General features: G+C 44.3%; 2 protein-coding genes across 8 annotated transcripts in view; both read right to left on the minus strand.

Moving 5' to 3' along the window:
* LOC140705028 (uncharacterized) overlaps nt 1-13,210 on the minus strand; it is a 138,284-nt gene that overhangs the window by 54,072 nt on the left and 71,002 nt on the right. Inside the window, exon 3 of one of the 7 annotated variants that reach the window (XM_078388325.1) lies at nt 11,741-11,867. The exons of the other annotated variants lie outside the window; for them this stretch is intronic. Within the exon in view, the coding sequence (XP_078244451.1) occupies nt 11,741-11,867 (127 nt within the window). The remainder of the gene's footprint in view (nt 1-11,740; nt 11,868-13,210) is intronic. 7 annotated transcript variants of the gene reach the window in all.
* On the minus strand, nt 166-11,729 carry LOC144587509 (uncharacterized). Its single transcript, XM_078388380.1, is given in 1 exon segment — nt 166-11,729. A coding segment is annotated over 1 exon segment (1,584 nt). The 5' UTR covers nt 3,925-11,729; the 3' UTR covers nt 166-2,340.

Raw genomic sequence — 13,210 nt, forward strand, 5'->3', positions numbered from 1 at the left:
CCCTGAAAACATTAACAAACAAACCACTCAGATACTGAGATTTTCTTTCTTTCTTTTGAGAAGTAATGGCAGCACGGCTCATAAGGAATTGTTTAAGTCAAGAAAAAACATGTCTGTAGAGATTTAGCAACACTGTAAAGTATAACTAAAGGAAAACTCAAGACATTTTTATAATGGAAACATTTTATTTTTTTTAAAAATGCAAAAGTGGAACGTTCCCATGCTCCCTATGCCCAGGGACGCAAAATAAATTACCCAGTACAAGATTCATGGCGATTTCTTTTTTTAAACCGAGACGGACAAGGCTCGGAACCCACACTCCAGGTTGAGAGAGTTACTGACAGTCAAGAGTTTGGAAGTTATTTTCCATAAGTAATTCATTCCTATTACTCATTAACAGCGTTCGAAAAATTGTTCTACATTACAACAGTGGAAAGGTGTTTTTTTTACATTATCTGGTGCAATGCTCATTGTTTTTTCTCATTTTCTGTATGTTTGGGGAGGAAAAGACTCCTTCTTGATGAGGTAAGAAATAATTTTTTTTACAAAACAACTATTTCAAAGTATTTCAAAATGCCTGTCAGATATAACTTTTGATATCCACCTGAAGGGGCACTCATTACAACAAAGTACAACTTCCATTCAACAAGACTTTTCTGTAAGTTTGGGGAGGAAAAGTCTCATTGATAAGGTAAGAAACAGGTTTTTTTTTTTTAACAAAATAACTCTTTCAAGTAGTGTCACTTCTTCCACCACTGTTCAATCCAATTATTCCTTTTTTTAAAAAAGTCTCAAATTCATTTTCCTATCTGCAACAACCTTGCAGTTTTCACTGGCAGGTAAGGAATATCCATTGGGATTTCCTCTGAAATTTAGAGCTAAATTTAACTGGGAGTCCCAGCCCTAGAGCATCCAAGAAATGAATGGGGTTGAGTGCTGAACAGAGAGCTTTTGATAGTCCTAAATAGCCTACCACACCGATACGCACCTGACTTCTCCATACCATTTGTGCTGCAGACTGATGCGTCTAATCGAGGAGTAGGAGCTGTCCTAAATCAAGTGAAAGGGGGAATAGAGTACCCTATTATGTACCTTAGCAAAAAACTGTCCCCCAGGGAACAGAACTATTCCACTATTGAAAAGGAAGCTTTGGCTGTAAAATGGGCAATTCACTCCCTGAAGTATTATTTACTAGGTGCCCCTTTTACTTTGACAACCGATCATGCCCCTCTGCAATGGTTGAATAGGATGAAAGACACTAACCCACGTTTGACCCAGTGGTATCTTAGCCTTCAGTCTTCCGCCTTTACAGTTTGTTATCGTAAGGGACCCAATCACAATAACAGCCACTATTTCTCCTGACAGGAAGATACGCTCGTGGATACATCAGAGAAGACGGCACACTCGTCGGGGGAGACGTGTGAGGAAGGTCCAACAGCTAGTGCGCCGTCTCCTCCAGCTAACATAAATGTCAAAGGGGCTGAGGGAAGAGAAAGTATAAAGAGGAAAAGGGGTTTGAAGGGGTTAAGACTGAAGTGTGTCTGTCAGAGGAGGGAAGAAAGCAAGGGGAGGAGCAATGGGTGGATGTGTGGGAGGAGAATTTAGGGCGGTAACGGGCAAGAGAGAGAAGGAGAAAGAGGAAGCGAAGGCGCATGGAGTAAAGAGTTTGATTGATGATTTCCCAAGCCTGAAGGCGGGAGGACTACTACTTGATCCCGTTCCTGATCCCGAAGGAGTAGTGATACAAGAGACTCTAGAATCGACGGTGGTGGTCTTCCCGAGAGGACGTGGTCGCTGGAGGAAGGTGGTACGCCCAGACCAGACCTTCAACAAGCCACCACCCGAGGGGGCACTGGGCTTGCCGGCCCTGTTGTGGGACAATCTGCGTGGTAAGGAGCGCCCCGTTACGGAAGCCTACCGACAAGGAGCGGTTTGGGCCGGCTCCCCCGTATTGAAGTATTATCAAGTTAATCAGAATGGACATATAGAAAGTTGCCTGAGTGGGATACGTTGATGCCTACAGAAGTTGTGGTTGATATGCCGTTGTTGAATGTTAATAAAAATGTGTTGTTGCTGGTCAACCGCCAAATAGTTTATATGGACCTTTTGACAAGGGTTTACTTAAGCGAACTCACCATTGGGGAATTGATTCAATGAACTTACTCTAAGTCAGTGGTTCCTAACCTTGGGTCCCCAGATGTATGAAATGAATAGTGTTTAATATTTCGGCTTGGAACCGATCCCCTGTGGATACCACAGTCCTACTGCAATACCATCCCATAATACTCAGATAAAGACAGACTATCCGAAAAATATTTTTCTGATGCTGAAGGTGATCATTCAGGTGAAGTCACTAACTGAAACATTTCCAGCATGGAGGCCTTTCATATGATTGTTATGAATTCTTTCATGTTTCTTCAAGTCATTTGCCACTTTGTAGCTTTTTCCACACTGAAAGCATTTGTACGGCTTCTCTCTGGTGTGAATCCTCCAGTGCCTCATCAGGTTTCCTTGCTGACTGAAGCATTTCCCACAATGAAAGCATTTCTATGGCCTCTCTCCAGTATGAATTATCTGATGGGTTTTCAACTGGCTGTTCCGCCCAAAACTTTTCCCACACTCCAGGCATGTATGTGGTTTCTCTCCAGTATGAATCCTCCAGTGGGTCATCAGGTTTCCTTGCTGACTGAAGCATTTCCCACACTGGGAGCATTCGTAGGGTTTCTCTCCAGTATGAATCCGCTGATGGACCAGCAAAGCTTTTTCCTGGTTGAAGGACTTCCCGCACTGAGAGCACTTGTGTGGTTTTGTTTCGTTTCCAGTATGGATGTGTTGGTGTTTTTTCAAGTAATTTTGTAGGCTGAAGCATTTTCCACACTGGTAACATTTGTACGGTTTAGCTCCAGTATGAAGCAGTTGATGTGTATTCAAATTTTTTCTCTGACTGAAGCACTTTCCACACTGAGAGCATTTGTACGGCTCTTCTCCAGTATGAATTATCTGATGGGTTTTCAACTGCCTGCTCTGCCCAAAGCTTTTCCCACACTCCAGGCATGTGTATGGTTTCTCTCCAGTATGAATCCTCCAGTGGCACTTCAGGCTTCCTTGATATCTGAAGCATTTCCCACACTGAGAGCATTCGTACGGTTTCTCTCCAGTATGAATCCGCTGATGGACCAGCAAATCTCTTCCCTGCCTGAAGGACTTCCCACACTGAGAGCACTTATGTGGTTTTTTTACGGCTCCAGTATGGATGCGTTGGTGTCTTTTCAAATACTTTCCTATGCTAAAGCACTTTCCACATTGAGAACATTTGTACGGTTCAGATCCAGTATGAAGCCGTTGATGTGTATTCAATTTTTTTCTCAGACGGAAACACTTCCCACACTGAGAGCATTCAAACAGCCTTCCCTCACGTTGAATTCCATGACTTTCCCCACACGCAGAATCCTTAGGGTCCTCTTCTGGACTATCACATCGATACTTGTCCAAATGATCTCCTTCCACATTTTCCAACAATTCCCGTTTAATTTCTTCAGTTACCACCCTCTGTTGTTTATCAGAGTATACATTTTCCTGGAATGTTTCTTCTAATGTGACACATTCATTGTGGTTGTTTCTGGTATGGATCCGGTCAGGTTCTGATTTGCAAGGATTCCTTTGGCCGCACTTGAGGATTGTGGGTGTTTCCTCCCTCGTAGACATTTCGGAAGGCTGACATACTGTAGCTGGAGGATGGTCCCTGAACTCATTAGTTTCCTTGTCTCTCTCTGCTGACTGATCCTCTTTCAGTCCACATTCTTCCTCACCTATCTCAGTTCTCTCCAGCTGGTTCACTTGGCTTGCCGGGGCAGTGGTTCTGGGGACATCCATCGGCTGATTTCTTTCCCACTGAGGAGTCTCCATCTTGACCTGCCTTCCCATCGTGTCATCTGCAAAGAAAGAATAATTTTGCTCATTCTTTGGACTCCAGAGAAAGGCTCTGGACTGCAGTGGTTCCCAACCTTGGGTGCCCAGATGTTTTTGAACTACAGCTGCCAGAAATCCTGTCCAGCACAGCTAGTGGCAAAGGCTTCGGGGAGTTGTAGTCCAAGAACATCTGGGGATCCAAGGTTCGGAATCACAGTGATTTTTGTTAAAATAATTTTGGTGGTTTTTACATCACTGGATGCCAAGCACAATGTTTTTATTTTATTTTATTTATTCTATTTATACCCCGCCTATCTGGTCATTGCAACCACTCTAGGTGGCTTACAACATACAAACATAACACCTCCGAGAAGGCCCAGTTTCTTGTTTTTTCCTTCCAGGCCTCCCTTGGCATCAGGCTCCTCAGCCTCACCTCATGACTCGCATGAGTGACATGGGTAGAACTAGGTGGGAGTAAGCGTTCCGCCAAATATCGAGGTCCTAAATCATTTATTTATTTATTTATTTATTTATTTATTTATTTATTTATTTATTTATTTATTTATTTATTTATTTATTTATTTATTTATTTATTTATTTCTCCTTCATGGATTGCTGCCTTGTCGTGGCGAAGGGGCTTGAGTAACTCAGAGAAACTATGGGCTATGCCGTGCAGGGACACCCAAGACGGACAGGACATAGTGGAGAGTTCCGACTAAACGCAATCCACCTGGAGTAGGAAATGGCAAGCCACTCCAGTATCTTTGCCAAGAACGCCCCATGATCAGAAACAAAAGGCTAAAAGATATGACGCTGGAAGATGGGCCCCTCAGGTCGGAAGGCGTCCAACATGCTACTGAGGAAGAGCGGAGGACAAGTACAAGTAGCTCCAGAGCTAATGAAGTGGTTGGGCCAAAGCCGAAAGGACGCTCAGCTGTGGACGTGGCTGGAAGTGAAAGGAAAATCCAATGCTGCAAAGAAAAATACTGCATAGGAACCTGGAATGTAAGATCTATGAACCTTGGGAAGCTGGAGGTGGTCAAACAGGAGATGGCAAGAATAAACATCGACATCCTGGGCATCAGTGAACTAAAATGGACAGGAATGGGCGAATTCAGCTCAGATGATTATCATATCTACTATTGTGGGCAAGAATCCCGTAGAAGGAATGGAGTAGCCCTCATAGTCAACAAAAGAGTGGGAAAAGCTGTAATGGGATACAATCTCAAAAATGATAGAATGATGTCAATACGAATCCAAGGCAGACCATTCAACATCACAATAATCCAAGTTTATGCACCAACCAGCATTGCTGAGGAGACTGAAATTGAACAATTCTATGAAGATTTACAACACCTTCTAGAACTGACACCAAAGAAAGATGTTCTTCTCATTCTAGGGGACTGGAATGCTAAAGTAGGGAGCCAAGAGATAAAAGGAACAACAGGGAAGTTTGGCCTTGGAGTTCAGAACGAAGCAGGACAAAGGCTAATAGAGTTTTGTCAAGAGAATAAGCTGGTCATCACAAACACTCTTTTCCAACAACACAAGAGGCGACTCTATACATGGAAATCACCAGATGGGCAATATCGAAATCAGATTGATTATATTCTCTGCAGCCAAAGATGGAGAAGCTCTATACAGTCAGCAAAAACAAGACCTGGAGCTGACTGCGGTTCTGATCATCAGCTTCTCATAGCAAAATTCAAGCTTAGACTGAAGAGATTAGGAAAAACCACTGGGCCACTCAGGTATAATCTAAACCAAATCCCTTATGAATACACAGTGGAAGTAAAGAACAGATTTAAGGAACTAGATTTGGTGGACAGAGTGCCTGAAGAACTTTGGATAGAGGCTCGTAACATTGTCCAGGAGGCAGCAACGAAAACCATCCCAAAGAAAAGGAAATGCAAGAAAGCAAAGTGGCTGTCCAACGAGGCCTTAGAAATAGCAGAGAGGAGAAGGGAAGAAAAATGCAAGGGAGATAGGGAAAGTTACAGAAACTTGAATTCAGACTTCCAAAGAATAGCAAGGAGAGACAAGAGGGCCTTCTTAAATGAACAATGCAAAGAAATAGAGGAAGATAACAGAAAAGGAAAGACCAGAGATCTGTTCAGGAAAATTGGACATATTAGAGGAACATTTTGCGCAAAGATGAACATGATAAAAGACAAAAATGGGAGGGACCTAACAGAAGCAGAAGACGTCAAGAAGAGATGGCAAGAATACACAGAGGAATTATACCAGAAAGATTTGGATAATCCGGACAACCCAGACAATGTGGTTGCTGACCTTGAGCCAGACATCCTGGAGAGTGAAGTCAAGTGGGCCTTAGAAAGCCTGGCTAACAACAAGGCCAGTGGAGGTGATGGCATTCCAGTTGAACTATTTAAAATCTTGAAAGATGATGCTGTTAAGGTGCTACATTCAATATGCCAGCAAGTTTGGAAAACTCAACAGTGGCCAGAGGATTGGAAAAGATCAGTCTACATCCCAATCCCAAAGAAAGGCAGTGCCAAAGAATGCTCCAACTACCGTACAATTGCACTCATTTCGCACGCTAGCAAGGTTATGCTCAAAATCCTCCAAGGTAGGCTTCAGCAGTATGTGGACCGAGAACTCCCAGAAGTACAAGCTGGATTCCGAAGAGGCAGAGGAACTCGAGACCAAATTGCTAACTTGCGCTGGATTATGGAAAAAGCCAGAGAGTTCCAGAAAAATATCTACTTCTGCTTCATTGACTATGCGAAAGCCTTTGACTGTGTGGACCACAGCAAACTATGGCAAGTTCTTAAAGAAATGGGAGTGCCTGACCACTTTATCTGTCTCCTGAGAAACCTATATGTGGGACAGGAAGCAACAGTTAGAACTGGTCATGGAACAACTGAGTGGTTCAAAATTGGGAAAGGAGTACGGCAAGGCTGTATATTGTCCCCCAGCTTATTTAACTTATATGCAGAATACATCATGCGGAAGGCTGGACTGGAAGAAACCCAAGCCGGAATTAAGATTGCCGGAAGAAATATCAACAACCTCCGATATGCAGATGATACCACTCTGATGGCAGAAAGTGAGGAGGAATTAAAGAACCTTGTAATGAGAGTGAAAGAGGAGAGTGCAAAAAACGGTCTGAAACTCAACATCAAAAAAACTAAGATCATGGCCACTGGTCCCATCACCTCCTGGGAAATAGAAGGGGAAGATATGGAGGCAGTGTCAAATTTTATCTTCCTGGGCTCCATGATTACTTCAGATGGAGACAGCAGCCCTGAAATTAAAAGGCGCCTTCTTCTTGGGAGGAAAGCGATGACAAATCTTGACAGCATCTTGAAAAGCAGAGACATCACCTTGCCAACAAAAGTCCGAATAGTCAAAGCTATGGTTTTTCCTGTCGTGATGTATGGAAGTGAGAGCTGGACCATAAAGAAAGCAGACCGCCGAAGAATTGATGCCTTTGAATTGTGGTGCTGGAGGAGGCTCTTGAGAATCCCCTGGACTGCAAGGAGAACAAACCTATCAGTTCTAAAGGAAATCAACCCTGAATGCTCACTTGAAGGACAGATCCTGAAGCTGAGGCTCCAGTACTTTGGCCATCTCATGAGAAGAAAAGAGTCCTTGGAAAAAACCTTGATGTTAGGAAGGTGTGATGGCAAGAGGAGAAGGGGACGACCAAGGATGAGATGGCTGGACAGTGTCTGCGAAGCAACCAACATGAACCTGACACAACTCCGGGAGGCAGTAGAAGACAGGAGGGCCTGGCGTGCTCTGGTCCATGGGGTCACGAAGAGTCGGACACGACTAAACGACTAAACACATTTATTTATTTATTTATTTATTTATTTATTTATTTATTTATTTATTTATTTATTTATTTATTTATTTATTTATTTATTTATTTACTTACTTACTTACTTACTTACTTATTTAATTTTATTTATATGCCACCCACACTACCCAATTTAGGGCTTTATATGTAAGGATCAAAACTTTAAGTTGATGCGGAACCGAATGGGCAGCCAATGCAGCGCAGCCAAAATAGGAGAGATATGGTGGTATTTTCTCACTCCAGAGAGGAGTCTGGCCGCCGCATTCTGCACACTTGGAGTTTCCGTGTCAACTTCAAAGGTAGCCCCACGTAGAGCGCGTTGCAGTAGTCTAATCTTGAGATTACGAGCGCTTGAACCAAGGTAGTGAGCACCCGCACATTGAGATGGAGTGCTGGACATCTCTCCTCGACTCACTGTGTTTAAAAAAGGAGAGAGTTCCTGGCTGATGGCATCCACTTTAGATTTTTAAAATGCTGCAAATTGATCCGATGAAAACCTAGGGGGAGGCCCATCACTCAGACCAATTCTGGATAGGTCGCGCATTATACGGAATAACTCCGCCTGCTGGTTGGACGCTTCGCATAACCAGTTAGCGAAGTATGCACGAGCTGCAGCTTTTCCCTTAGCCAGGTAGAGGCTAGTCGCGACCCTGACAGCGATCCAATTATAATCTATTGGGTTCTTACTCCACTTGCGCTCTAGCCATCTCCTGAACTGCTTCATTGCTCGTAGGTCCTGATTGAACCAGGGCGCAGGCCGAGCTCTGCGTTGGAGAGGGCGTTTAGGCGCAATCATGTCTACAGTCCTGGCGGCAGCAGTGAACCAGCTGTCAACCAGAGCCTCAATAGAAGCGCTAGCCAGGTCAGCCGTAACACCTGTCATGGCTTCCTGGAATCCAATAGGATCCAGTAGCTTTCAAGGGCGGACCATAGAGATAGGTCCCTGCTCCCTGCGGGGGGGGGGGGGAGAGCTATTATGAGGGTGCATTTTATTAGGTGGTGATCCGACCATGACAAGGGGACTGACTCAAGCTCCGTCACCATCGGATCACACTCACTCCAATTGGTGGACAAGACCAGATCCAACATGTGAGCACCCATATTGGTGGGGCCGATGACATCTTGGGACATGTTCAAGGTAGCCATGGTTTCCAAGAACTCAAGAGCTGGGCCGGAAGTCTCTGCCCCCGCATGCACGTTGAAATCACCCAAAACCAATAGCTTCGGGGATCTCAACAGTGCCGCGGAAACAAAGTCCACCAGCTCCGGAAGGGAAATGGCTGGGTCGCGGGGAACGCGGTAACACAGCAAGATCCCAATACCATCCCTGGCCTCAATCGACACGTGGAGAGCCTCCAGACCCGGCTTTACCACTGTGCAGTGCCTAACAACCTCCAAGCTGTTTTTATATATAATGGCTACTCCCCCCCGCACCTCCAGTCTACCCTGGTGCTGGACAGCATAATCGGGCAGACAGACAAGTGCTAGGTTAGGACCCTTTCTTCGCCAATCCACATTTCTGTTATGCATGCCAGGTCTGCAACCTCGTCCAGGATAAAATCGTGAATCACCTGGGCCTTATTAGATACAGACTTGGCATTCATCGACACCAACTTTAGAGTGGAAGGCTTACTGGTCTGGCTACCTCAATACTGGAAGTTGGTCACACAGTCCCAGAACAATGAGCAGCCTTCAAGCATCTGCTCATCGTTCTTCTGACAAGAGTAGGGACTGTGCCAACGCCACATCTCCCTCTACCCATGATCACAGAGATGTTCAAGGGCACCTCGCTGTGAGGGCAGGCCTTCCATTCCATATCAGAGTAAAAAAAGGGGGAGGAGGAAAAGGAAGAGAGAAGGGAAAGAAGAAAAAAAATTATATAACGGAATAAGAATAAATTAACACGATACAGTGTAGTAAAAATATTTAAATAGCATACATCAAATAAACATACATAACCCAAATATATAATAACAAAAAACCAAGTTCTAACTAAATTATATTTAAACAGTTTTTGATAACCAGTTTTTTTTCAGGCAAAATAAGAGACAACTTAAAAGTTCTCCCTGAAATTATTTTTAAAATTAGGAACTAATTAAGATTAGTAAAAATCATACACTGTCAAGCCCGTTCCAACTTAGGCAACCCGTTTCAGGGTTTCCCACACAGAGAATATTCAAGAGTGCTTTACCCTTCCCTTCTTCTAGAGGGTGCCCTGTGACTGTGCACCTTGCCCAAGGACACCCAGGCTGGATTTTTTGGGATGCACGGGAGGGAATCGAACTCCTAGCCTCTGACTCTGCAGCCAGATACCTAAACCACTGAGATACCCACCCAGATAAGGAAATAATGTGTGCCTAATAATGAATAAACATTTTCCCCTTTAAATGAAGCAACCTCTTGGAAAAACAACAAAGAATGAAGAAAAAAAAGAGGTTTTATATCCAATGGTGGTCCTCCACCAGCATAATGGCCACTCCTGGAAGAAAACAGCCCTGCTATCATTTCAGAAATCTGCTTCGGGGAGAGAAATTCCAGCCCCTTTTGGTTAATAGAGGAGGCGGACCATTTTCCTGCTAATTTGTAAAAGTCAAAATCCTATTAAATAGGTCCACTGGTGTATTAAGCAATCCTTGTAAATTCCGGGAGATGAATTTATCCTCTCACGGAAAGGATAAAATGTCAGTGTAGGCATTGTCTGTTGTGCGCTGATTCAGCTTGGCACACAGCGAACACCTATGCTGACTTCTTCACTTCCAGCAATTCACCACTGAGATTTACAACCACGAAATCTGGTTCCCATCCTTCTCTGCTACCTCTTTCCGTACTTAACAACAATAATAAAGAGACCGAAAATGGTCTACTTCTGACACAATTCATCGTCCTGGCAGGGGTAGCGGACTAAGCTGAATGGCTGAGGGATGAAAAGAGCCAGGATCCTGCCTTCAAGGGAAAGATGTGTGAGGCAAAGCCAGAAGATGATGACTAATATTCATCATCCCACTCATATTCTATCAATAGTGCTGCTTTTCCATACAAATTTCCACCGGAGAGCTATATTTTAAGCAAAAAAGCTGGGAACGGAATATAACTCATGGATGTATTGGTTCTTTTCAGGTACAGGACGACTCCCATATCCAGAGGGGGGCCCCCCACCAACGGAGGTTGAAAAACAGGGATTACAGTGGGGTCTTGACTTGAGAACTTAATCCGTATTGGAAGGCGGTTCTCAAGTCAAAATGTTCTCAAGTCAAATCTGCATTCCCCATAGGAATGCAATGAAAACCATTTGATCCGTATCTGCTCTTTTTCGTCCATAGAAACTAATGGGAAGCTGCTATTCCGCCTTCGACCACTAGAGGGGGATATTTTGTTTCTTTTTTTCTTAGGTCAAGAAAGGTTCAGGGAAGGCAGGGAAAATACAGTCCAGGCAGTACAGTACCAGGCAGTCTGAAGACTGTCTCCCAATCCACTCTCTAAACACTGGGAGGAGTGAGGAAGCAGACAGGCACCCTTTTCACTGGCCAACAGTTAACTGAAAGTTCAAATTTTGCACTTTCCCTGCCTCCCACGTGGGTTTTTTTCAGTTCTTAACTCAAATCTAAGTACTTAAGTCAAGTCAATATTTTCCTATGAGAGCGGTTCTTAAGTCAAAATGTTCTTAACTCAAGCCGTTCTTAAGTCAAGACCCCACTGTACACTGAACACTATTATAACAGTGAATGCTATACCTGCCATGGTCTCTGGCTCCCTCTAGTGCTAAGTTCTGGGAACGTAATAGGTAAAAAATGGGGAGATTTTTCTTTTAATTCTTTTAATATTTTCAGACCGTGGATAAGTGAATCTGTGGATACTGACTGTGGATAAAGGGTCCTACTGTATATGGGCTCAGAATTTGAACAGAGTTTCTCTTCTTTTTGCTTATCTGCTTTTTTCCCCTTTAGTTCTTCAAATGGCAAATCAAACGAGCAGATGTGAATGAGACCAGAGGAAAAAAAATCTTACCCAAAGAGTCGATGGCCTCGCCCTCCTCCTGCAGAACTTGCCAGAATACAGTCTGACTGCTTGGCTGGATCAGATCCTGGTGGCTCTTGAGCAAAGACGGGCACGCTTCCTTGGCGACCATCAGCCCCTGTATAAATGGGGGGGGGGGGGGGAAACGGGAGACATTTCCTTTCAGGTAAGACTTTGTCATGGGAAAGAAGAAGAAGAAGAATGCTAAGGCAAAACACAGCGGAAAACGATATAACTGACAGCAGGAAGTCCACAGAAAAGCATCCATGGAATACACTTTTGAAAAAAGATGAGTTTTCTCATGATTTTGCAGTACCCTAGGCATGAGGATAGCGAATCTTCCCTTCATCCCTTTCAGTTTGAGTCTCCAGCCATGAGCCTGTTTAGAGAAGGAAAGGTAATGGTACCCTGGAAACCTTCTCCCTACTATCGCAAGATGGCTCCAACCCATGGAGATGGATCTACAAGAGGACCATGGTATCCGTGGGGGATGCCGAAAAAAGTGGGAAATACCATATGTTATAAATATGGTAGCATGGTTTCTGGCTCACACTAGTGACCAGTTCTGGTAATACACCATGGAAATACATATAAATTTAATTATTTTATTTATTTAATTTATATGCCGCCCACACTACCCAAAGGCCTCTGGGTGGCTTACAACATTTAAAATACAATAAAAATTCGAAACAATTAAAATATATATAAAAACTGCCATCAGACCCATAGCTAATATTATTTCAATTAAAAGCCTCCACTCGTCCACGTAGGGCCGTAGCTGGTATAGTTTCCGCAGCTGAAGGAAGGCGTTCCTGGCCACCGAGTCCACCTGGGCTTCCAGTGTTAGACTGGGGTCCAGGAGCATCCCCAAGCTGCGGACCCTGTCCCTTAGGGGGAGTGTGACCCCATTCAGGGCAGGGAAATGGCCCTCCAGCCTGTCTGGTGAAGCACCCACTAACAGCACTTCAATTTATTAAACCTCATCCAATCCATTATCAGGTCCAGACACGAGTTCAGCACAGAAACTACCTCACCTGGATTGGTGGAAAACGAGAGGTAGAGCTGAGTATTGTCAGCATATTGCTGACTCCTCAGCCCAAACCTCCTGATGACCTCTCCCAGCGGTTTCATGTAGATGCTAAACAGCATGGGGGACAGTATCGAGCCCTGAGGAACCCCACGGCATAAATGCCATGGGGCAGAGCAACTGTCCCCCAGCACCACCCTCTGGACACGGTCAGACAGGAAGGAGCGGAAACACTGTAAAGCGGTGCCCTCCAACTCCCAACCCGCCTATCCAGAAGGACACCATAGCCCCCTCTTTGCTATCCTTCCGCAAGCTTTTGATTCACAGTCTTTCTCTCAATAACTGGCTGCCTACAAGGTTTTTTTTTTTTTGGTGGGGGGAAGAAACTGGTCTGTAATGTTTTTCTGGGAGGTGGCTTCATGTGTTTTCCGAAC

The sequence above is a fragment of the Pogona vitticeps genome, chromosome 2 (assembly GCF_051106095.1).
Source record: "Pogona vitticeps strain Pit_001003342236 chromosome 2, PviZW2.1, whole genome shotgun sequence".
In the NCBI taxonomy this organism is placed as follows: Eukaryota; Metazoa; Chordata; class Lepidosauria; order Squamata; family Agamidae; genus Pogona; species Pogona vitticeps.